General features: G+C 48.4%; 1 protein-coding gene across 1 annotated transcript in view; it reads left to right on the top strand.

The window, feature by feature from the left end:
• Window positions 1-25,826, top strand: part of LOC143283047 (RING finger protein 17-like) — a 127,438-nt gene that overhangs the window by 22,132 nt on the left and 79,480 nt on the right. Inside the window, exons 12-20 of the mRNA XM_076589052.1 lie at window positions 509-641; window positions 1,999-2,070; window positions 2,508-2,647; window positions 5,266-5,358; window positions 9,326-9,493; window positions 11,936-12,104; window positions 17,366-17,450; window positions 20,551-20,622; window positions 23,000-23,162. Coding sequence (XP_076445167.1) covers window positions 509-641; window positions 1,999-2,070; window positions 2,508-2,647; window positions 5,266-5,358; window positions 9,326-9,493; window positions 11,936-12,104; window positions 17,366-17,450; window positions 20,551-20,622; window positions 23,000-23,162 — 1,095 coding nt within the window. The remainder of the gene's footprint in view (window positions 1-508; window positions 642-1,998; window positions 2,071-2,507; window positions 2,648-5,265; window positions 5,359-9,325; window positions 9,494-11,935; window positions 12,105-17,365; window positions 17,451-20,550; window positions 20,623-22,999; window positions 23,163-25,826) is intronic.

Consider the following 25,826-nt stretch of genomic DNA (forward strand, 5'->3'; position numbering starts at 1 on the left):
AAGCTGGCACTGTGCTGACCACTGTGGTGATGGCACTGTGTAAAGCTGGCACTGTGCTGACCACTGCGGCGATGGCACTGTGTAAAGCTGGCACTGTACTGACCACTGTGGTGATAGCACTGTGTAAACCTGGCACTATGCTGACCACTGTGGCGATGGCACTGTGTAAAGCTGGCACTGTGCTGACCACTGCGGCGATGGCACTGTGTAAAGCTGGCACTGTGCTGACCACTGTGGTGATGGCACTGTGTAAAGCTGGCACTGTGCTGACCACTGTGGTGATAGCACTGTGTAAAGCTGGCACTGTGCTGACCACTGTGGCGATGGCACTGTGTAAAGCTGGCACTGTGCTGACCACTGTGGCGATGGCACTGTGTAAAGCTGGCACTGTGCTGACCACTGCGGCGATGGCACTGTGTGATCTGTGTAAAGCTGGCACTGTGCTTTGTGACCTTTGTAAAGCTGGCAGTGTTGTGACTGTTGTGGCAATGGCGCTGTGTTGTCCCAGACGGGATGCGGGCCATGCAGGGCAGCATCCACACCCTGGTGGACGCAGACCTGATCCTGGAGCGTCTGAAGAAGGCCCAGGACATCCCCTGCATCCCCACGCTGGAGAGGGAGGCCATTGCTAAACCCATCAGGTAGGGCACCCCACCGGGTGATAGCACACAAGGGTCTGTTTCCTTTCTTTTATGAACAGTTGTGATTGATTGAACAACTGCATTGTGTTAGTGTTTGACATAAGCTTACAGTTGGGCCAACAGCAAAGTGAAAGCTGTACGATCAGTGGTTTATCCATTGCAGTGGGAAGTCATTTACTGCTTATTTTTTTTGTGAAGGACTATGACTCTCAAACTAGGAGGCAAGATTGCATTTGCTCCTCATGCTGCAGCCTTGGGGGCTTTTCTTCTTCTTCTGCGTTCACTAATATGCACACGAGTGGGCTTTTACGTGTATGACTGTTTTTACCCCGCCATATAGGCAGCCATACTCTGTTTTCGGGGGTGTGCATACTGGGTATGTTCTTGTTTCCATAACACACCGAACGCTGACATGGATTACAGGATCTTTAACGTGCGTATTTGATCTTCTGCTTGCATATACACACGAAGGGGGTTCAGGCACTAGCAGGTCTGCACATATGTTGACCTGGGAGATCGTAAAAATCTCCACCCTTTACCCACCAGGCGCCGTCACCGTGATTCGAACCCGGGACCCTCAGATTGACAGTCCAACACTTTAACCACTCGGCTATTGCGCCCGTCAGCCTTGGGGGCAAGTTGGCCTGAAGTTGCCTCCTCTGCTGTTCTGGTCATAGTTGGACACGACTGACTATCATACATTACTGTTTGTCACATGTATGCATGTATTGCTGTCTTTCACATGTATGTGTGTATTACTACTACTACTACTGCTAATGATAATGATGACGGAAATTTATATAGCGCCTTCCAATGCTTGAGGCGCTTTTCAATAATTGCAAAAAGTAAATCGAAAGGAACAATGATATAGTATGGTGTATGACACATAAAGAGAAATCAAGTAACAACACATCACACTGACGCACAGACGCATGCGTAGGGGCACATGCATGCAAAACACACGTACAGACACGCACGCATGTGCACACACACACACACACACAAGGGTGACTGCACTCATGCTCCACCTCTCCCTCATGCAGAAAATAGTGGTGAGAGTTGGATTCAGTTGCATGCACTGACTTTTTTCAAAGTGTACCACTAGGCCAGGGCACCAGTACTGTCTGGTTCAAGCCATTGGTGGATGGTGCTGCATGTCTTCTCAATCAACAATGCTTGTACGGTTGTTGCAGTTAGCACATGTACATGCATCTCGTGTGCAAAGTACTTGGTATTTCTATGTGCTTATGCATGGGTGCAGTTGTGTGTGTGTGTGTGTGCGTGTACTATGTGCACCAGTGTTTGTGAATGCGTGACGCCAACAGGTCAGTCTATCACTGTGTTCCCTGTATTGCAGATGTTCCTTTGACACTCCCATGAAAGACCTCATTGGATCATATGGCAGCATATCCAGCCGCAGTGCCACCCAGTGAGTATCAGCAGCACATGGTTCACCAGTTCATCTCACCGACAGGGATAATATATAATTATATAATTATTATATATTATATAATTATAATATATAATTATGCATGTGCATGTATATGTGTATGTTTTATTATCACACAAGGATATAATGTTGCTTCTCGTTATTGTTTCTTTCGTTGAGAAATATGAATGCTTGTCTTTTTTTGCAGTTGCGTGGAATTGTAAACAAAGGCATGATGATATGCTAGAATGAATGTATGGTTCACAGGAATGTAAACTTTTACCCCCCACCCCACCCCCACCCCCCCAAAAAAAGTATTAAAAAAAATTTTTTTTAAAGTTTCCCAAACCTAGCACTTACAGAAAAAGAAAAAAAACAAAACACAGCTAACAGAACAAGTCAGACGACCAGCCCCCAGACATGTGGTCCTATTTCAGGATGTTCACACTGAGCCTTCCCGGAACGGACAGCCCCAAACCTCCCCCTGAGGAACTTCGCTCCGTGTCCCTGCCTGATGCTGACCTGGCTTCCCTGGATAGCGGGTCGCTGGCTGACTCTGCCTCGGTGATTGTGGAAGGTACGGGACTGTGTGGGGTTGGGCTGGTGGTGTGGGTTGGGGGCGTATGGTTGTGTGGGTTTATAAAAAAAAAATTTTTTAATTGTTTTTTTTTTTTTTTATAATAATGCTTTTCCAAAATCAGTCAATCTTGTCTCTGTGTCTTCCTAAAGATGGATGATTTTTCTGCTTGTTAATGTATAGTGAGTGTTTACACATGTCTGTTTTGTTGTTTGTTTGTTGTTTTTTTTTGGGGGGTGTGGGGGGTTGTTGTGTTTTTTGCTCTAGTGTTTGTGGTTCCTGTGCATTGTGCCTCCTCACAATCACTGTATGCATGTTTGTGTGCGTGTGTTCATATGTGTCTGAGCGTGTGTGTGTGTGTGCACATATGTGAATTTATGTGTGTTATTATTGAAACTTTCATAGTAATCTCCAGTCAGAGACCAAACTCTTAATTAAGCGCTTTGCAAACATGGAGTCACTTGCACAACACGCTGTCAGTGTTATGTAGACATGAAATATCGAAGTTCTAATATTACACATTAAAACACAGTACAATGCAAAGCATTGCCTATGTTACTATTGTACAGTGCAGTACAGCAGGTGTATTATTATTCAATACATTGCAGTGCAATGATTTTAATATCCTGCAGTGCAGTAAAATGCAAAGCTTTTATTATTCAGCTGTACAGTAATATATATATATATATATCATTACGTGTTGCAGTACAGACGGGCGCAATAGCCGAGTGGTTAAAGCGTTGGACTTTCAATCTGAGGGTCCCGGGTTCGAATCACGGTGACGGCGCCTGGTGGGTAAAGGGTGGAGATTTTTACGATCTCCCAGGTCAACATATGTGCAGACCTGCTAGTGCCTGAACCCCCTTCGTGTGTATGCGCCCGCAGAAGATCAGATATGCACGTTAAAGATCCTGTAATCCATGTCAGCCTTCGGTGGGTTATGGAAACAAGAATATACGCAGCATGCACACACCCGAAAACGGAGTATGCTGCCTACATGGCGGGGTAAATAAAAAAACAAAAAACGGTCATACATGTAAAATGTTACATGTCTGTCTGAGTGTGTATGTGTGTGCGTTTGAAATCTGATTGAATGACACAGGAAATGAATGATGAGCACCCAGTGGCAGCTGTCAGTCGGCTCTACCCAGGTAGGCAGCCTGTGGTGCAAATGTCCCCGTGTATGTAAAGCACTTAGAGCTTGGTCTCTGACCGAGGATAGGCGCTATATAAGTATCCACATCAATCATCAATCAATCAATCAACAAAAATGTCACCAGTAAACAAAGCAGCCAACCTGAAGAAAGCCTGTTTCAGTGCTGTAGTGTCTCAGAGCAGGGTGGGGATGAAGTTGGGGTGAGGGGGGGGAGACAGAAATGTTTAGCATTCCAAACCTGCAAGTTTAGTGTTAAGGAGTGGGGTGGAGGGAAGGGGGGGGGGTCGGGTTAAGGGATTGGAGTGAGTAAACCAAAAGTGTTAAGGATGATGGATGGTTGAAAGTTTCTCAAGGCCTGACTAAGCGCGTTGGGTTACGCTGCTGGTCAGGCATCTGCTTGGCAGATGTGGTGTAGCGTATATGGATTTGTCCGAACGCAGTGACGCCTCCTTGAGCTACTGAAACTGAAACTGAAAGTTATGGAGCTGTAGGCCTTGGAATGATCTGCGCTTTACTAAGCCTGGGAACTACACTGATTGGCTGAATAGATCCCTGGTTTGGCAGAGGCGTCTTCATACCGGGTTCTTCTTCTTCTTCTTCTCCCTCAGCTCTGTAAAGAGTCACTGGGGCGCCTCAAAGAAGAGTCATTCACTAGATTCCTCCAGGTCTGCCGGTTATGTGTCAAAGCCTGGGTCTCTGCAATCAGGAAAACACCATTGTAGAGACCCAGACCCAAATGCCACTCAGTTTGGCCAACACAGAGCAAACCGGCAGGCTTAGTTTGCATCAGTCTGACGTGGTCAGTATATTTACCGTAAAGTTCGGTCTATTGAGGGCACTGGTATATAAGCCGCACCCACTAAATTTTGGAAAAAATTGAACTTTATACATACATAAGCCGCACCGTCATCCTGCTCACTGAATCCACTAAAATCTTCATCTTCAGTGTCCGAGTTGAAGAGAACCAGCACAGCTTCCTCCGCCATCTTGTCACTGACTTCAGCCTCGCTTTCACTTCATGAACATGAAGGTGGAGGTCGCTGCTGGTTTGTCGCTTGCACTGTCGTCTGCTAGGTCGATCGCCTTCAATTTGAAGGCTGCATCATAAGCATAACATCACGTTTTCGGCATGATGAGGGTGTATGCTTGAGCAGAGTAGAACTGAATGCTGATCTGAAGGCTTTAATGTGTGTGGATTTGATTTATAAAACGTGAACAGTTAGCACACTATCCTGAAGCTCATCCAAATATTCATGGACAGAAATCATGATTTTGGTGAGTTGAAGGGCAGTTGAGAATAGACGAGAACGTGACACTCCCGGGATCGTTAAAATCCACAGATAAGCCGCATCATTGTATAAGCCGCAGAGGTTGAAGCTGGGGTAAAAAGTCGCGGCTTATAGACCGAACTTTACGGTAAACAAAAAGGGGGTATGATACAGACCCGGCATGTTGGTTCCAGAGGAGGAGGTGGAGGCAGTGGCTGATGGAGAAGTGATGGAGCATTCTCCTGCACAAACAGTGATGGACAGTCCTTGTACACGTCTGGTGGTAGGTGAGTGACCTGCTGGCTGATCCTGGCTGGTGTGTGTTTGGGGGGGGTGTGTGATGTGGTATGCCTGTGTGTGTGTGTGGTGTGGTATGTGTGTGTGTGTGTGGTGTGGTATGTGTGTGTGTGTGTGTGTGTATGGTGTGGTATGTCTGTGTGTGTGTGGTGTGGTATGTCTGTGTGTGTGTGTGTGGTGTGGTATGTCTGTGTGTGTGTGTGGTGTGGTATGTCTGTGTGTGTGTGTGTGTGGTGTGGTATGTCTGTGTGTGTGTGTGTGTGGTGTGGTATGTCTCTGTGTGTGTGTGGTGTGGTATGTCTGTGTGTGTGTGCGTGTGGTGTGATGTGTGGGTGTGGTGTGATGTGGTGTGTGTGAGAGTGTGTGTGTGCAGGGGGGAGAGGGGCTGCTCAGTGAGGGAACAGTGTGTGCAGGGGGGAGAGGGGCTTCTCAGTGAGGGAACAGTGTGTGCGGGGGGGGGGGAGAGGGGCTGCACAGTGAGGGAACAGTGTGTGCAGGGGGGAGAGGGGCTGCTCAGTGAGGGAACAGTGTGTGCAGGGGGGAGAGGGGCTGCTCAATGAGGGAACAGTGTGTGCAGGGGGGAGAGGGGCTGCTCAATGAGGGAACAGTGTGTGCAGGGGGGGGGGAGAGGGGCTGCTCAGTGAGGGAACAGTGTGTGCAGGGGGGGGGGAGAGGGGCTGCTCAGTGAGGGAACAGTGTGTGCAGGGGGGAGAGGGGCTGCTCAGTGAGGGAACAGTGTGTGCAGGTGGGGGGGGAGAGGGGCTGCTCAGTGAGGGAACAGTGTGTGCAGGGGGGAGAGGGGCTGCTCAGTGAGGGAACAGTGTGTGCAGGGGGGGGGGGGGAGAGGGGCTGCTCAGTGAGGGAACAGTGTGTGCAGGGGGGAGAGGGGCTGCTCAGTGAGGGAACAGTGTGTGCAGGGGGGGGAGAGGGGCTGCTCAGTGAGGGAACAGTGTGTGCAGGGGGGGAGAGGGGCTGCTCAGTGAGGGAACAGTGTGTGCAGGGGGGAGGGAGAGGGGCTGCTCAGTGAGGGAACAGTGTGCAGGGGGGAGAGGGGCTGCTCAGTGAGGGAACAGTGTGTGCAGGGGGGGGGGGTGAGGGGCTGCTCAGTGAGGGAACAGTGTGCAGGGGGGAGAGGGGCTGCTCAGTGAGGGAACAGTGTGTGCAGGGGGGGGGCGAGGGGCTGCTCAGTGAGGGAACAGTGTGTGCAGGGGGGGGGGAGGGGCTGCTCAGTGAGGGAACAGTGTGCAGGGGGGAGAGGGGCTGCTCAGTGAGGGAACAGTGTGTGCAGGGGGGGGGGGCGAGGGGCTGCTCAGTGAGGGAACAGTGTGTGCAGGGGGGGGGAGGGGCTGCTCAGTGAGGGAACAGTGTGTGCAGGGGGGAGGAGAGGGGGCTGCTCAGTGAGGGAACAGTGTGTGCAGGGGGGAGGAGAGGGGGCTGCTCAGTGAGGGAACAGTGTGTGTAGGGGGGAGAGGGGCTGCTCAGTGAGGGAACAGTGTGTGCAGGGGGGGGGGGGGGAGGGGCTGCTCAGTGAGGGAACAGTGTGTGCAGGGGGGAGGAGAGGGGGCTGCTCAGTGGGGGAACAGTGTGTGCAGGGGGGGGGAGGGGATGCTCAGTGAGGGAACAGTGTGTGCAGGGGGGAGGAGAGGGGGCTGCTCAGTGAGGGAACAGTGTGTGCAGGGGGGGGGGGGGGGGGGGAGAGGGGGCTGCTCAGTGGGGGAACAGTGTGTGCAGGGGAGAGAGGGGCTGCTCAGTGAGGGAACAGTGTGTGCAGGGGGGAGAGGGGCTGCTCAGTGAGGGAACAGTGTGTGCAGGGGGGAGGAGAGGGGGCTGCTCAGTGAGGGAACAGTGTGTGCAGGGGGGAGAGGGGCTGCTCAGTGAGGGAACAGTGTGTGTAGGGGGGAGAGGGGCTGCTCAGTGAGGGAACAGTGTGTGCAGGGGGGAGGAGAGGGGGCTGCTCAGTGAGGGAACAGTGTGTGTAGGGGGGAGAGGGGCTGCTCAGTGAGGGAACAGTGTGTGCAGGGGGGGAGAGGGGCTTCTCAGTGAGGGAACAGTGTGTGCAGGCGGGGGGGGGGGGGGGGAGGGGCTGCTCAGTGAGGGAACAGTGTGTGCAGGGGCGGGGAGGGGCTGCTCAGTGAGGGAACAGTGTGTGCAGGGGGGGGGGGGGAGAGGGGCTGCTCAGTGGGGGAACAGTGTGTGCAGGGGGGGGGGGCTGCTCAGTGAGGGAACAGTGTGTGCAGGGGGGGAGGGGCTGCTCAGTGAGGGAACAGTGTGTGCAGGGGCGGGAGAGGGGCTGCTCAGTGAGGGAACAGTGTGTGCAGGGGGGGGGGGAGGGGCTGCTCAGTGAGGGAACAGTGTGTGCAGGGGGGGGGGAGAGGGGCTGCTCAGTGAGGGAACAGTGTGTGCAGGGGGGGGGGGGGGAGGGGCTGCTCAGTGAGGGAACAGTGTGTGCAGGGGGGGGGGGAGAGGGGCTGCTCAGTGGGGGAACAGTGTGTGCAGGGGGGGGGGGGGAGAGAGGGGCTGCTCAGTGAGGGAACAGTGTGTGCAGGGGAGAGAGGGGCTGCTCAGTGAGGGAACAGTGTGTGCAGGGGGGAAAGGGACTGCTCAGTGAGGGAACAGTGTGTGCAGGGGGGAAGGATAGGGGCTGCTCAGTGAGGGAACAGTGTGTGCAGGGGGGAGGGATAGGGGCTGCTCAGTGAGGGAACAGTGTGTGCAGGGGGGGGAGGGGCTGCTCAGTGAGGGAACAGTGTGTGCAGGGGGCACCATGGTCAGACTAGCCAGGCCTTGGACTCCTGTTACAGAGTTGGAGATCCCGTTTTTGCTTGGCAGTGTGTCCTTGGGAAGGGCACTTTACTCATTTTTTTTCTCACTCCAGGTGTGAATGGGTACTCACTTCACTCAGGGAAGGTTAAATCAGTGGATGGAGAGAATTGGGCCCTGCCTTCCTGTGCTGAGCCCTAGACTCAGTGGGTATGAATTCATTGCCTCAACAGCCTTAACTCACTCAGTACGGCCAGTCCTCTCTTCTCCTCTACACAGACCCCTTGGATGTCCAGTGGGTGTGTCAATGACCCAACCTTTAGCTTCCGTCGTCAGAATTGTCGTATTCTTTGTCAACATTCACCTCTTCAGTATAAGAGCCTTCCGCTTGCAATATTTTGATGGTGGTAATTGGGGTGAAACGCTGTTAACGTCGTCTCTTTCGCCGTTCGTATGGAGAGAGTTAAAGGTTATGGGACCTTTAACCTTTTAAGAATGTCACTAGAGTTCCTTCACATCTGTAATGGGGGGCCTTGTGTGAACACAACACATCAGCCAAAGAAGCGAGAGTGCCCAAGCAACACAGGATCGAATCCCACACTCCTCGGTATTTTCTCCCCCTCCACTAGACATTGAGTGGTTTTCTGGACGCAAGTTGTTCAGATGAGACAATGATAGATCAAGGTCCCATGTGCAACATGCACTGAGTGCGCGTAAGACAAACCACACCAACTAAGTGGTTGACCCTAGCAAAATTCTATATTAAAAAAAAAAAAATCGACTTTGGAAGGAAAACAAATACAGTTGCTGGCAGAAAAAAACCATTTTAAATGGGTGGCACTGCACTGTTGCGACACGCTGTCCCTGGGGAATGGAGTCCAAATTTCATGCAGAGAAATCTGTTGTGACAAAGTGTAATGCAATTTAAAAAATACAATACAGTTTTGTGCAGTATTATACAATACAGTATAATACAATACAATTCAACACAACGATGTTTGTCCTTTGGATTCAAAGATGACCATGGCTTCAAATATCGGATGGAAGATGTGTGGCCGTGGGTCTGGAGGTGACTGATGAGGTCAATCTGGGCCCTGAAGTCTCACCCACATGTGGAACACAAGTGAGTGGGTGCTGTCATGCCAGTACAGCACAACAGACAAGCCTTTGAGCGATCCATGCGGGTGTGTGGGTGTGCAGGTCGCATGGAGAAGGTGCAGGTGACCCACATCCGAACCCCAACCCAGTTCTACGTGCAGCTGATGAGGGACCGCGGGGAGCTGGAGACCCTGCAGCGCCACATCAACCAGCACTGCCGCCAGTCGGCCCAGCAGGGGAGGAAGGGGGCGCCACCGTGTCTGGATCCTGGTCAGTCGCACTCTGTGCTTGTGTGTGAAACGAAACAAAACGAATTTTTATTTCACAAGGGTAGGGGAGTAAGCATAGCTGCTTTTTTACTTCCAGCCCTGTGTGTGATAGTGGTGTCTGACTGTGACTTGTCTGGACCCTGGTCAGTCACACTCTGTGCTTCGTGTGTGTGATGGTCAGTGGTGTCTGTGACTTGTCTGGACCCTGGTCAGTCACACTCTGTGCTTCGTGTGTGTGATGGTCAGTGGTGTCTGTGACTTGTCTGGACCCTGGTCAGTCACACTCTGTGCTTCGTGTGTGTGATGGTCAGTGGTGTCTGACTGTGACTTGTCTGGACCCTGGTCAGTCACACTCTGTGCTTCGTGTGTGTGATGGTCAGTGGTGTCTGTGACTTGTCTGGACCCTGGTCAGTCACACTCTGTGCTTTGTGTGTGTGATGGTCAGTGGTGTCTGTGACTTGTCTGGACCCTGGTCAGTCACACTCTGTGCTTCGTGTGTGTGATGGTCAGTGGTGTCTGTGACTTGTCTGGATCCTGGTCAGTCACACTCTGTGCTTCGTGTGTGTGATGGTCAGTGGTGTCTGTGACTTGTCTGGACCCTGGTCAGTCACACTCTGTGCTTCGTGTGTGTGATGGTCAGTGGTGTCTGTCTGTGACTTGTCTGGACCCTGGTCAGTCACACTCTGTGCTTCGTGTGTGTGATGGTCAGTGGTGTCTGTGACTTGTCTGGATCCTGGTCAGTCACACTCTGTGCTTCGTGTGTGTGATGGTCAGTGGTGTCTGAGACTTGTCTGGATCCTGGTCAGTCACACTCTGTGCTTCGTGTGTGTGATGGTCAGTGGTGTCTGAGACTTGTCTGGATCCTGGTCAGTCACACTCTGTGCTTCGTGTGTGTGATGGTCAGTGGTGTCTGTGACTTGTCTGGACCCTGGTCAGTCACACTCTGTGCTTCGTGTGTGATAGTGGTCACTGTGACTTGTCTGGACCCTGGTCAGTCACACTCTGTGCTTCGTGTGTGTGATGGTCAGTGGTGTCTGTGACTTGTCTGGATCCTGGTCAGTCACACTCTGTGCTTCGACAGTCATGTCCGACCTTGTGACCATCAGGAACAGCAGGGGAGGCAACTGCTGACCCAACTGCTATGTGTATGTGTGTGTTGGTTTGTGTGTTGTGTGTGTGTGTGGTTTTAGTCCATTGGATTCTTATTTGACTAGTTTTGATTTTAATGTCTTTTATGGGGCGCATTGTCATTTTATGTTTGTGTTAACGAGTCTGTGATTGCGTAAGTTGATTACCATGTGGATTAATCAAGTGGTTTTGATTTGATGATTAGTTGAACTGTCTGGGCTAGAGCTGGGTTATAGCAGAGAGTGTCTTGCCCATTACCATGTGGATTAATCTAGTGGTTTTGATTTGATGATCAGTTGAACTGTCTGGGCTAGAGCTGGGTTATAGCAGAGAGTGTCTTGCCCATTACCATGTGGATTAATCAAGTGGTTTTGATTTGATGATCAGTTGAACTGTCTGGGCTAGAGCTGGGTTATAGCAGAGAGTGTCTTGCCCATTACCATGTGGATTAATCAAGTGGTTTTGATTTGATGATCAGTTGAACTGTCTGGGCTAGAGCTGGGCTATAGCAGAGAGTGTCTTGCCCATTACCATGTGGATTAATCAAGTGGTTTTGATTTGATGATCAGTTGAACTGTCTGGGCTAGAGCTGGGCTATAGCAGAGAGTGTCTTGCCCGAGTTACATCTGTAGTGTAGCGACATGCTATCCCTGGGGAGAGCAGCCCAAATTTCACACAGAGAAATCTGTTGTGATATAAAGAAATACAACAAATACATTAATAGTATCTGCACACACCATATGATTCTATTTTGTACACCCTCAGGGCCACTTGGATTCAGTTTTCAAGAACGAGGCAGATATCAGGAAATGGTCTGAAGAGGCTCTGCCTTGTCCATGAGCTCAGAGTTATTGCAGTCAGGGTCCATCTCGTCGATCTCGCCCTTTGTCTTTCCCACACACTCTTGTTATTTTTACCCTTTGGGGAAGAGGAAGTGAGGTGTGATCTGTGTGTGTGTGTGTGTGAGAGAGAGAGAGAGAGACCTATGTGTGTGTGTGTATGAGACCCCTCTGTGTGTATGTGTGTGTGTGTGACCTGTGTGTGTGTGTGTGTTCGCATACTCATGACCTCTGTGTGTTTTATCTTCAATTTAACGTCTATTCACATGGGACCTCAGTTTATCGTCTCTTCAGACCATTTCCTGATATTTGCCTCGTTGACTATAAGTGTGTGTGTCTGTTTGTGTGACCTCTGTGTGTGTCCATGTGACCTCTGTATGGGAGTGTGTATGTGTGTGACCTGTGTGTGTAACCTGTGTGTGTGACCTGTGTGTGTGACCTGTGTGTGTAACCTGTGTGTGCGTGTGTGTTGACAGGCACAGTGGTACTGGCCCAGTTTTCCCAGGACAAGAACTGGTACCGGGCGGTGATCACCAGCATGGTGGTGGGGGATGCGGGGAAAGGGGGTGGGAGCGACAAGGGAGGGGCCAGCTGTGACGTCTTCTTCATGGACTACGGCAACTCGGAGAGGGTCTCCCTCAGCAAGTGAGTTCCACGTCAGTGGGTGTGACATACTTTTTCAGTTTCGGTATCAACTTCTCGAGGAGGCGTTACGGGGTTCGGCGGAATCCATGTATGATACACCACGTATGCTACGCACATGCTTTACCAGCAGCATAACCCAGAGCACTTCATCAGGCCTTCAGTGTGTGCATATATATTTTCGTACCTATCAAGCCCCCCCCCCCTCCCCCCCCCAGACCCTGTACTCACAGGAATCACACACTAGTTATGAAAACTTTGTCTCTCTTGTTTAAAATTTTTTTAATAATGTTCATTATCTGTGTTTAATGTTCTTTTTTTTCTCTTTTTTTTTTCCTTCTTCTTCAAAACATTGTCTGGAATGCATGGTTACTCGCACAAAACTTCACCCCTTTTTTAAATTTTTTTTTTTTAATTAAAGATCATTTTACAAGCATGATACTTTTCCGCCGTTAGGCGGAAAATCGCCGTGGTTCATAACAAATCAGCCGTTCAAAATATCGATCCGCCGCCAGTGAAGATGATTCCGCCGCACGAAACTTTGATTTCCGCGGAGCGACACATTTCAATAAATTCTGGAAGGCGGGGGTCATTTTTGGCTCTGCACCGGTTTCCAATCAATGATTATCATAGTAGGCCTATCCCAGAATTCACTTCCGCTTCGCGGGAAGTCTCGTTTGTTGACCGGCTTACTCTAGGCTACAGCGACGTAGATCTAGGCTACAGTGAACGACTCACACAATGCCAAGGCCTGTTTTCATTGAACGGACAGCTAAAACATCTTCTTTTGATCGAGATTCAAAAAACAAATGGAGATGGGAATGGGTGGACAAAACTGTTGAAGATCAGCGAGTTGGTGAGGTGATACAGAAGATCGAGAAAGATGGCTATGCGTACTGCACTGTGTGCGACAGCTCATTCTGGGACTTCAAGAGTCTGGCTGTGAGAGTGGAGAAAAAAATGCTTGAACAGTATCCAGTTCCATTCAGTTCTCAGAAACTCAAACACTATCTAGCTGACCAGGAATCTGAAGAACTTCTGCCAGACGATGCACCAGGTTTGGTGCCCATTCAAATTTATGGAGATGGAAACTGCCTCCCCCGATGCGCATCACTGCTAGCAACAGGAGTCCAAGAACATCACTTTCAAATGCGCCTCAGAATTGCTGTTGAACTGGCTGCGCATGAAGACTTCTACCTCACAGAAGAAAATTTGAGATCAACTGCTTCACCCGCAGATCATCTTAAAACATATGCTTTGTTCTCAGACCAGTATACATCAACAGAACTGACTTCAGAGGCTGTTCGCAGTACTTTTAGAAAAGAGGTGCTGCACATTCTCACTCCAGGAACATACATGGGGATCTGGCAACTACATGCTGTTGCTAGTGTCTTGCAAAGACCGATTTTTTCTATTTATCCTTCCTATGGAGGACACAATGTACGACAGTACCTCCACAGAATCATTTCACCAAGAGTGAGCAGTCATTCCAAGGAGTCGGATTTGCCTGGCATCATGTGGACAAGAACGGATGGAAAGAGTTTGCCAGAAAGTGCTTGGACACCAAACCATTTTGTTGTCTGTCTCTCTGGCAGTAAGTCCCGAAGCTCTGCACAACCTGGTCCAAACTCTCCACAGTCCATTGCCAAGGATTCTGCATGTTGAGTGTCCTGTACGTGCATATGCCTCCTCCATGTTCCTGCAAAACCCCTGTTTTACAACTACATCCAGAGTAAAACTAAAAGTTTTCCTGTTTCTGGGACAGACCTGTTTGGATGACTTAACTTTGCTGAATGACATTTTGCTGTTGGATAAATTTACCTGTGGATTGGTGGTCCGGTAAGGCTATAATTCATGCATGATCATTTTTTATCATACTAACAGCGTTTCTTTGTAATGTTCTGTGTGCTTTTCTCACACCCAGTTTGCCCCTTACAGTAACAATACTAATTTTTCCAGGTAAATTCTAACACATGGAATGGGCTTGCAAGGATTGCTCCAACTGACTTTTTAGTGTCTATATAGACTATATACTAATCAATAGACACTAAAAAGTCAGTTGGAGCAACCCTTGCAAGCCCATTCCATGTGTTTTGTTGTTATGTGTTCTTACTCTGATTTTATATATATATGGCTAATTCGTGTTCAAAATGTCAAATTTCCCTGGAGGAGCATGCCCCCGGATCCCCCCCTCCCCACCCTTTTTTTTTTGGGGGGGGGGGGGGATTGTTCCATGTTAAGCCTCGTTCTAAAGATGGGGGGGGGGGGGGAGTAAACACTAATTGAGAAAATCCATGTCTGTATTAATTAGTCATTTATTTTTGACACTGTTGTGGGTTCAGTCCACAAAAAAAAAAATCCTCTTTTTTTTCCCAATTTCAGCTGCATTTTTTGTTGTTGTCTGATTTTCCTCTTTTTTTTTCCTGCCTTGGTGGCATGCCTGATTTTAGGAAAGGGGGAAGGGGCCGGACAGAGCAGGAGCTGTCACTTTGGCTTCACCACTTCCACATGCTGTTCAGTTGAGCCCTGACAGGATAGGAAACCATAATATGAAACTGCAGGCAGGAAAAAAAATACAAAAAAATGGGTGGCGCTCTCAGTGTAGCGACACGCTCTCTCTTGGGAAAGCAGCCCGAATTTCACACAGAGAAATCTGTTGTGACAAAAAGTAATACAATACAATACGGTGTTAACACTTGAGTGCTGAACCTTGGTGAAATGAGATCAGTGTGGTGTGATTTGAAGTGCACTTTCTGCTTTTTGTTTACTGGAGAGTGATGCAGTTGTTGTTGGGTTTTTATTTCGACAAAAGTAATGGAATCCCAAAAGAAAGAAGGCTGGGATATCAGAGGGAAGCTTTGTTCCCTGATAACGGTACAGCATCCGAGGGGTTAAAAGGCTGGGATATCAGAGGGAAGCTTTTTTCCCTGACAATGGAACAGCATCTGAGGAGTTAAAAGGCTGAGATATCAGAGGGAATTTTTGTTCCCTGATAACGGTACAGCATCTGAGGGGTTAAAAGGCTGGGATATCAGAGGGAAGTTTTGTTCCCTGATAACGGAACAGCATCTGAGGGGTTAAATGGTTGGGATATCAGAGGGAAGCTTTTTTCCCTGATAACGGTACAGCATCCGAGGGGTTAAAAGCCTTGGATATCAGATGGAAGCTTTGTTCCCTGATAACGGAACAGCATCTGAGGGGTTAAAAGGCTGGGATATCAGAGGAAAGCTTTTTTCCCTGATAATGGAACAGCATCTGAGGGGTTAAAAGGCTGGGATATCAGAGGGAAGCTTTTTTCCCTGATAACGGAACAGCATCTGAGGGGTTAAATGGTTTGGATATCAGAGGGAAGCTTTTTTTCCCTGATAACGGTACAGCATCTTAGGGGTTAAAGGCTTTGATATCAGATGGAAGCTTTGTTCCCTGATAACGGTACAGCATCTGAGGGGTTAAAAGGCTTGGATATCAGAGGGAAGCTTTGTTCCCTGATAACGATACAGCATCCGAGGGGTTAAAAGCCTTGGATATCAGAGGGAAGTTTTGTTCCCTGATAACGGTACAGCATCTGAGGGGTTAAAAAGCTGGGATATCAGAGGGAAGCTTTTTTCCCTGATAACGGAACAGCATCTGAGGGGTTAAAGACTGGGATATCAGAGGGAAGCTTTTTTCCCTGATAACGGAACAGCATCTGAGGGGTTAAAAGGCTGGGATATCAGAGGGAAGTTTTGTTCCCTGATGACGGAACAGCATCTGAGGGGTTAAAAAGCTGGGATATCAGAGGGAAGTTTTGTTCCCTGATAACGGTACAGCATCTGAGGGGTTAAAGACTGGGATATCAGAGGGAAGCTTTTTCCCCTGACAATGGAACAGCATCTGAGGGGTTAAAGACTGGGATATCAGAGGGAAGTTTTGTTCCCTGATAACGGTACAGCATCTGAGGGGTTAAAAGGCTGGGATATCAGAGGGAAGTTTTGTTCCCTGATAACGGAACAGCATCTGAGGGGTTAAATGGTTGGGATATCAGAGGGAAGCTTTTTTCCCTGATAACGGTACAGCATCCGAGGGGTTAAAAGCCTTGGATATCAGATGGAAGCTTTGTTCCCTGATAACGGAACAGCATCTGAGGGGTTAAAAGGCTGGGATATCAGAGGAAAGCTTTTTTCCCTGATAATGGAACAGCATCTGAGGGGTTAAAAGGCTGGGATATCAGAGGGAAGCTTTTTCCCTGATAACGGAACAGCATCTGAGGGGTTAAACGGTTTGGATATCAGAGGGAAGCTTTTTTTCCCTGATAACGGTACAGCATCTTAGGGGTTAAAGGCTTTGATATCAGATGGAAGCTTTTTTCCCTGATAACGGTACAGCATCTGAGGGGTTAAAAGGCTTGGATATCAGAGGGAAGTTTTGTTCCCTGATAACGATACAGCATCTGAGGGGTTAAAAAGCTGGGATATCAGAGGGAAGTTTTGTTCCCTGATAACGGAACAGCATCTGAGGGGTTAAAGACTGGGATATCAGAGGGAAGCTTTTTCCCCTGATAACGGAACAGCATCTGAGGGGTTAAAAGGCTGGGATATCAGAGGGAAGTTTTGTTCCCTGATGACGGAACAGCATCTGAGGGGTTAAAAGGCTGGGATATCAGAGGGAAGCTTTGTTCCCTGATAACGGTACAGCATCTGAGGGGTTAAAGACTGGGATATCAGAGGGAAGCTTTGTTCCCTGATAACGGTACAGCATCCGAGGGGTTAAAAGCCTTGGATATCAGAGGGAAGCTTTGTTCCCTGATAACGGTACAGCATCCGAGGGGTTAAAGACTGGGATATGAGAGGGAAGCTTTGTTCCCTGATAACGGTACAGCATCTGAGGGGTTAAAAAGCTGGGATATCAGAGGGAAGCTTTTTTCCCTGATAACGGAACAGCATCTGAGGGGTTAAAAGGCTGGGATATCAGAGGGAAGTTTTGTTCCTTGATAACGGAACAGCATCTGAGGGGTTAAAAGGCTTGGATATCAGAGGGAAGCTTTGTTCCCTGATAACGATGCAGCATCTGAGGGGTTAAAGACTGGGATATCAGAGGGAAGCTTTTTTCCCTGATAACGGAACAGCATCTGAGGGGTTAAAGACTGGCATATCAGAGGGAAGCTTTGTTCCCTGATAACGGTACAGCATCTTAGGGGTTAAAGGCTTTGATATCAGATGGAAGCTGTGTTCCCTGATAACAGTACAGCATCCTTTCTTTTTTGTTGTTTGTGTGTGTGGTTACAGGTTGCAGCCAATCAAAAAGAAGTTTGAGACCCCGCCAGCCTTTGCCTACGAGTGCATGTTGTATGATTTACAGCCTGCCAACAAGGTGAGTGGTACATGCAGAGTGATGGCCGAGTGGTAATGCATCCGCCAAGGAAGTGAAAGAATCTGAGCACACTGGATCGAGTCCCACACGCGACAGTACTTCCCCCCCCCCCCCCCCCCTTCACTAGACCTTGAGTGCTTGTCTGGATACTTGTCATTTGGATGAGATGATAAACCGAGGTTCCCCAGTCCAGCATGCACTTAGCGCACATAAAAGATCACATGGCGACAAAAGGGTTGTTCCTGGTAAATTTCTGTAGAAAAATCCACTTTGACAGGAAAACAACCACACTTGCAGGAAGGAAACTGCCCCCCCCCCCCCCCCCCTGCTGCCCCCCAGAAAAAAAAAAAACCCATCAGTGGCAGTGCATTATAGTAACGCACTCCCTTTGGGAAGAGCAGCCTGAATTTCACACAAAGAAATATGTTGTGACAGAGTAATAGAATAGAATACAATGTAATACAATACAGTGTTGTTTGTGGACTTCCAGCATTGTGGCAGGTCCACTTCCTTTGCGTTAGCTGTGCTTGACTATGTGTGTATACATATGTATGTGTACATAACTACATGCATGTATATGAATGTGTATTGTGTGTGCGTGTGTGTTTGTGTAAGTTTGTGCCTGCCTATGTGTGCGTATGTGTTCGGGTAGCTGTTAGATACACATGTATGTTAAAATGTATGTATGCAGTGTGTGTATGCATGTGTGTAGTCACATTTTGGTGTGTGTATGTAACATAGATATGTTTTATGTTAACAAAAGCGTTTTTTGTAAAGCACCAAGAGCAGATTTCTTGATAGTGTGCTATATAAGTATCCATTATTATATTATATTATTATTATTATTATTATTATTACATCAGGCTGTGATTTTGTATGATGTGAAGAGTGGAGTGGAGCCATGGCTGCTGCAAGCAAAATTAGTGGTCCTCTTTATTTCTTATTAATGCAGATTAGCTCTTTAGTGATGTTGACTTTTTCTCAACACATATTATTAGAGTGTGTAACGGATATAGAGGTAAAAACAGGAAAAAGAAGAAAAGGCAGGCATGTGATGTGAGACTGATATTTTCTGTGATGATTTACATATTCAAATTTTGTTTTATTTTATTTTTTGCACATACTTTTACGTCACTTAGTCTTAGAATTGTGTATCAAATTGTAAAGCATGGTGAGCCCCATTTGAGATGTGGGTACTGCGCTATATAAGCCTGCATATTGATATTGATTAATATTGATATTTTTAGGTGGTAAATATTGTCAGATTTTTTTTATATTCCTTTTGATAATTTTTTAATGATTTTTTTTTTTTCACCAGGATAATGTCCTCTTGGTAATTTTTGTTCAGTGACATTATTATCATCACAAGCATTGTTATCTTTCTTGAGAACATTTTCCCCGATATTGCTGTAGGAGACTCCTCCTTATCTTCAGGAACTCCTACAGATCTATATTCCATCTCGGTCTCTGCGTTGCTCCAGTGACACATTTTTTGCATGCCAAACAGGTGAAAGAAACTCCATGGGGAACGTGCTTTCTCTTTCATTGGACCTGTCATCTGGAACAAACTCCCTTATTCTGTCTGACATGCTCAGTCTTTGTTTTCATTCAAAGCAGCCCTCAAAACTCACCTTTTCCACAGTTGTTATGATTATTTTTTCTGCCCTGTGTGTCTGTCTGCGATTGTTGGTGGGTGGAGAGATGAATGGGGCTGTATCAGTATGAATGCCTGGTGTGTGTGTGTGTGTGTGTGTGTGTGCGTGTGTGTGTGACCTGTTTATTTTGTGATGCATGTAGGCAAACAAATGTTATGACATGTATCTGCATCATTATTGTTATTATTAAATGTTTGGTATTCTTTGGAAAGACTTTCCTTCTTTTTTTTTAAGACAGGAATTTTTTTTTAAAATGGGTGGCACTGTCAGTGTAGCAACACGCTGTCCCTGGGGAGAGCAGCCCGAATTTCACACAGAGAAATCTGTTGTGACAAAAAGAGTAGTACAAATAATACAAATACAAATGAATGTATGTGTAATTGTATTTGTAAACGCTCTGGACTCTCCGCAGATAAGGCATCCAAATATTCGTTATTATTACTGTTAAATGTGTGGTATTCTTTAGAAAGACTTTCCTTTTTTCTTTTCTTTCTTTTTTTTTTTTTTTGAAGAAAAATTGGTTTTGACATTTCTGGAGAACACGTAAAGGGTGAAGGCAAAGCATTCAATAAACCTTAAAGGTTATACCTATCAAAGGAATGCAAAGAGATGGTGATTTTGTGGTGCCTTTGTACTTAAACATTATGGGTTGTGTGAGGGAAGAGAGGTGGTGATGGTGGGTGTGCAGGGTAAGAGGAAGGTGTGTGGTGAGAGTGATAGTGGTGGTGGTGGGTGTGCAGGGTAAGAGGAAGGTGTGTGGTGAGAGTGATAGTGGTGGTGGTGGGTGTGCAGGGTAAGCGGAAGGTGTGTGGTGAGAGTGATAGTGGTGGTGGTGGGTGTGCAGGGTAAGGGGAAGGTGTGTGGTGAGAGTGATAGTGGTGGTGGTGGGTGTGCAGGGTAAGATAGTGGTGGTGGTGGGTGTGCAGGGTAAGCGGAAGGTGTGTGGTGAGAGTGATAGTGGTGGTGGTGGGTGTGCAGGGTAAGGGGAAGGTGTGTGGTGAGAGTGATAGTGGTGGTGGTGGGTGTGAAGGGTAAGCAGAAGGTTTGTGGTGTGATAGTGGTGGTGGTGGTGGGTGTGCAGGGTAAGCGGAAGGTGTGTGGTGAGAGTGATAGTGGTGGTGGTGGTGGGTGTGCAGGGTAAGTGGAAGGTGTGTGGTGATAGTGGTGGTGGTGGTGGGTGTGCAGGGTAAGCAGAAGGTGTGTGGTGAGAGTGATAGTGGTGATGGTGGTGGGTGTGCAGGGTAAGTGGAAGGTGTGTGGTGAGAGTGATAGTGGTGGTGGTGGGTGTGCAGGGTAAGGGGAAGGTGTGTGGTGAGAGTGATAGTGGTGGTGGTGGGTGTGCCAGGTAAGCGGAATGTGTTTGGTGATAGTGATGGTGGTGGGTGTGCAGGGTAAGCGGAAGGTGTGTGGTGAGAGTCATAGTGGTGGTGGTGGTGGGTGTGCAGGTGCGGGGATGGACGGAGAAGGCGGTGAAGGTGATGTTGGACATGATCAGCTCTGGGACAGTCCTGCTCAAGGTACAGCTCTTTTTTGTTTTCTTTCTCTCTCCTCCTCCTCTTCTCTCTCCATCTCTCTCTCTCTCTCCTTTCTCTCTCTCCTTGCTTTCCTCTCTTTTCCTGTTTTCTCTCTCTCTCTCTCTCTCTCTCTCTCTCCCCCTCTCTTCTTTCCTGTATCTCTCTCCATTCTCTCTTCCTCTCTCTCTCCTTCTCTCTCCCTCTCCTCTCTCCGTTCTCACCTTCTCGCTCCTCTCCTCTCTCTCTCTCTTGCTCCTTCCTCCTTTCTCCTCTGTCTCTCCTCTCTCCCCCTTTCTCTCCTCTTTTTTCTCCTCTCTCTCTCTCTCTTTTCTGTCCTTCTCTCTGTTCTCTCTCACCCTCTCGCTTCTCTCTTTGTCCCTCTCTCTCTTCTCTCTCCTCTCTGCGCTCACTCTTCTTTCCTCTCCCCTTTCTCTTCTCTGTCCCTCTCTCTTCTCTTTCTCCACTCCCCCCTCTCTCTCTCCCTCTCTCTCCCTCTCTCCTCTGGGGGAGATCAGTTACTAAGGGGCAGCATTGGTGCATATGTATGAGCTAGATCGGATGGAGTGGCACTGGTGGTCAGTGAAGAGTATTGTGTCTTTTTAAAAAAAAATTTTTTTTTATTAATTCCATCCAAAAAAAAAAGAAAAAAAAGAAAAGACCCTTTCATCCAATGTTCAAGAGAATGTCTGTGTGTGTGTATTGGGGGAGAGGGAGATGAGGGGAGGTGGGGGGGGGGATGGTGCTTTGGAGAGGAGTGTTTTTGTTTGTGTGCATGTGTGTAAGTGTTTACTTTGACTATCATGTTCTTTGTACCTTGTGATGAACTTTTTTTTCTTTTCTTTTTTTTTCACTGGCCCCTGGTACTTCTTTTCCCATTTCCCTGCATACCTTTGTTTCACATTATTCATGATAGATATATTAATGATAATGAAAAAAAAAAGAAAAACAAATTATATTGAAAACCAAGGATTGCTGGTCACAATTTGGTAACAGTGATAATAATAATAATTCATAACTTTTTTCTGTGGAGCGATATCCAGTGCTAATGCTGCTCAAAGCACCTCACATCATCCAGATAGACATAAACAATAACATGAAAACATCACAGCTGCTCTTTGGTAACAGGCAGAATGGGTGGTGTGGGAAGGCAGAAGAAGGCAGTCTTAACCTTTCCCGTACGTCGCCTAAAATTTTGCGCGCCGTACATCGTGGGTGTGCAGAAACCCATGGTTTCTAAGAAGGAATGACCCCTCGCTGTACGTCGTGGGTGTGCAGGCACCCATGGTTTCTGTGTACGAACTAACCCTTCGCTGTACGTCGTGGGTGTGCAGGCACCCATGGTTTCTGTGTACGAACTAACCCTTCGCTGTACGTCGTGGGTGTGCAGGCACCCATGGTTTCTGTGTACGAACTAACCCTTCGCTGTACGTCGTGGGTGTGTAGGCACCCATGGTTTCACTGAAGAAATAAGACCTTGCCGTACGTCGTGGGTGCACAGTAACCCACACCTGTCTGTAAAGCAAATTTGACTTTTCTTCAGCAGACTTGCATGCGCAGTTTCCACTTGTGCGTGTAGGCAATTTACTCCAGTGCTTGACCAGGCACATTGTGAATAAGTTTTGCCCGTGAGAAGAGAGTGTTGTTTTCTCTACTTTGAACAGATTAGGATAAGAATAAAATTTCTATATCAACTATCTTTCTTTTTTTAGCCATAGTCGGGTTTTCTCTACTTTGAACAGATTAGGATAAGAATAAAATTTCTATATCAACTAGATTTTAGATCAATTGATTTCAGACTTACAAAAATATCCAGTTCTTAGAAAGGCACTTTAATTCCAACTAGATAAAAAGCTATCAATCAGTTGCTCCCGATCATTCTCTACAAGAAAAACAGTTCATTCAATATTGTTGAAGATATCTAGTGCAATAAATATTGTTTTCTGAAATTAGTTACAACTTTAGAGTAAAACTTACCGCAGACTTGAACCGGGATACGATCAACAAAAGACAAGGTCACTCTGATCTCTCTCTGTAGCGAGCCCAAGTGACGTCACGTCGACAACGCGTGGCGCGCAAGCTTTGCATGGGTGGCTCCACACCCACGACGTACGGCGTGCAAGATTTATTCTTTGGGAGTATGGGTGTCGTCACACCCACGACGTACTGGGACATTAATTGATTAATAACTTCTTTGTTTATGTATAAAAGAAAATAATGTTCAGTGGATATGTAGTAAACTATATTATGGACAAAGTCATGAAATTATGTGGAAGTGGCTTCAATATTACTTGAGTTACAGAGCAAAAACACTTGTCTGGGTGATTTCACACCCACGACGTACGGGAAAGGTTAACACAGTTGTGGCACCTGCCCTTTTCAGGTGATGGGTGAGCAGCATGAGGGGGTGGGGGGGTTGCCGGTGGACGTGGTGGTTCCGGAGAGACAGCGGCAGTGTGTGGACGACAGTCCTTCCTCCCTCCGCCACACCCTCCTCTTCCTCCGTCTGGCCGCCTCCACCTCCATCACCCCGCCCTCCCCTCCAGGTATCCTCCTGTGTGGGTGGATGTTGGAGGGGGGTATGGGGGGGTTGTATGGGTGTGGGAGTGTGAATGGGTGTTTGGGTTGTGTTGGTGTGTGGGTTTAGTTTGTGAGTGTGAACAGGTGTGGGTTGTGTGGTGGGTGGGTGTGGTTTGTGTGGGAGTGTGAATGGGTGTGGGTTGTGTTGGTGAGTGGGTGTGGTTTGTATGGGAGTGTGAATGGGTGTGTGGGTTGTGTTGGTGAGTGGGTGTGGTTTGTGTGGGAGTGTGAATGGGTGTGTGGGTTGTGTTGGTGAGTGGGTGTGGTTTGTGTGGGAGTGTGAATGGGTGTGGGTTGTGTTGATGAGTGGGTGTGGTTTGTGTGGGAGTGTGAATGGATGTGGGTTGTGTTGGTGAGTGGGTGTGGTTTGTGTGGGAGTGTGAATAGGGGCATGTGTGTGTGTGTGAATGGGTGTATGGGTGGTGTTTGTGTGTGTGTTGAGAACAGTGTTAGGGGTGGTGTGTGTACTGAGCACTCTGTGAGGGGTGGTGTGTGTGTACTGAGCACTGTGTGAGGGGTGGTGTGTGTGTACTTAGCCCTGTGTGAGGGGTGGTGTGTGTACTGAGCACTGTGTGAGGGGTAGTGTGTGTGTACTGAGCACTGTGTGAGGGGTGGTGTGTGTGTACTGAGCACTGTGTGAGGGGTGGTGTGTGTGTACTGAGCACTGTGTGAGGGGTAGTGTGTGTGTACTGAGCACAGTGTTAGGTGTGGTGTGTGTGTGTACTGAGCACAGTGTGAGGTGTGGTGTGTGTGTGTACTGAGCACTGTGTGAGGGGTGGTGTTTGTGTACTGAGCACAGTGTTAGGTGTGGTGTGTGTGTGTACTGAGCACAGTGTGAGGTGTGGTGTGTGTGTACTGAGCACTGTGTGAGGGGTGGTGTGTGTGTACTGAGCACTGTGTGAGGGGTGGTGTGTGTGTACTGAGCACTGTGTGAGGGGTGGTGTGTGTGTACTGAGCACTGTGTGAGGGGTGGTGTGTGTGTGTACTGAGCACTGTGTGAGGGGTGGTGTGTGTGTACTGAACAGTGTGTGAGGGGTGGTGTGTGTGTGTGTACTGAACAGTGTGTGAGGGGTGGTGTGTGTGTGTACTGAGCACTGTGTGAGGGGTGGTGTGTGTGTACTGAGCACTGTGTGAGGGGTGGTGTGTGTGTGTGTACTGAGCACTGTGTGAGGGGTGGTGTGTGTGTACTGAGCACTGTGTGAGGGGTGGTGTGTGTGTACTGAGCACTGTGTGAGGGGTGGTGTGTGTGTGTACTGAGCACTGTGTGAGGTGTGGTGTGTGTGTACTGAGCACTGTGTGAGGGGTGGTGTGTGTGTGTGTACTGAGCACTGTGTGAGGGGTGGTGTGTGTGTGTACTGAGCACTGTGTGAGGGGTAGTGTGTGTGTGTGTACTGAGCACTGTGTGAGGGGTGGTGTGTGTGTGTACTGAGCACTGTGTGAGGTGTGGTGTGTGTGTACTGAGCACTGTGTGAGGGGTGGTGTGTGTGTACTGAGCACTGTGTGAGGGGTGGTGTGTGTGTACTGAGCACTGTGTGAGGGGTGGTGTGTGTGTGTACTGAGCACTGTGTGAGGTGTGGTGTGTGTGTGTACTGAGCACTGTGTGAGGGGTGGTGTGTGTGTACTGAGCACTGTGTGAGGGGTGGTGTGTGTGTACTGAACACTGTGTGAGGGGTGGTGTGTGTGTGTGTACTGAGCACAGTGTTAGGGGTGGTGTGTGTGTACTGAGCACTGTGTGAGGTGTGGTGTGTGTGTGTACTGAGCACTGTGTGAGGTGTGGTGTGTGTGTGTGTACTGAGCACTGTGTGAGGGGTGGTGTGTGTGTACTGAGCACTGTGTGAGGTGTGGTGTGTGTGTGTGTGTACTGAGCACAGTGTGAGATGTGGTGTGTGTGTGTGTACTGAGCACTGTGTGAGGTGTGGTGTGTGTGTGTACTGAGCACTGTGTGAGGTGTGGTGTGTGTGTACTGAGCACTGTGTGAGGTGTGGTGTGTGTGTGTGTACTGAGCACTGTGTGAGGTGTGGTGTGTGTGTACTGAGCACTGTGTGAGGTGTGGTGTGTGTGTACTGAGCACTGTGTGAGGGGTGGTGTGTGTGTACTGAGCACTGTGTGAGGTGTGGTGTGTGTGTACTGGGCACTGTGTGAGGGGTGGTGTGTGTGTACTGAGCACAGTGTTAGGTGTGGTGTGTGTGTGTGTACTGAGCACAGTGTTAGGTGTGGTGTGTGTGTGTGTACTGAGCACTGTGAGGTGTGGTGTGTGTGTGTACTGAGCACTGTGTGAGGTGTGTGTGTGTGTGTACTGAGCACTGTGTGAGGTGTGGTGTGTGTGTACTGAGCACAGTGTTAGGTGTGGTGTGTGTGTGTGTACTGAGCACAGTGTGAGGTGTGGTGTGTGTGTACTGAGCACAGTGTTAGGTGTGGTGTGTGTGTGTGTACTGAGCACTGTGTGAGGGGTGGTGTGTGTGTGTGTACTGAGCACTGTGTGAGGGGTGGTGTGTGTGTGTGTACTGAGCACTGTGTGAGGGGTGGTGTGTGTGTGTGTACTGAGCACTGTGTGAGGTGTGGTGTGTGTGTGTGTACTGAGCACTGTGTGAGGGGTGGTGTGTGTGTACTGAGCACTGTGTGAGGGGTGG

Source organism: Babylonia areolata, chromosome 6, assembly GCF_041734735.1.
Source record: "Babylonia areolata isolate BAREFJ2019XMU chromosome 6, ASM4173473v1, whole genome shotgun sequence".
NCBI classification, from domain to species: domain Eukaryota; kingdom Metazoa; phylum Mollusca; class Gastropoda; order Neogastropoda; family Buccinidae; genus Babylonia; species Babylonia areolata.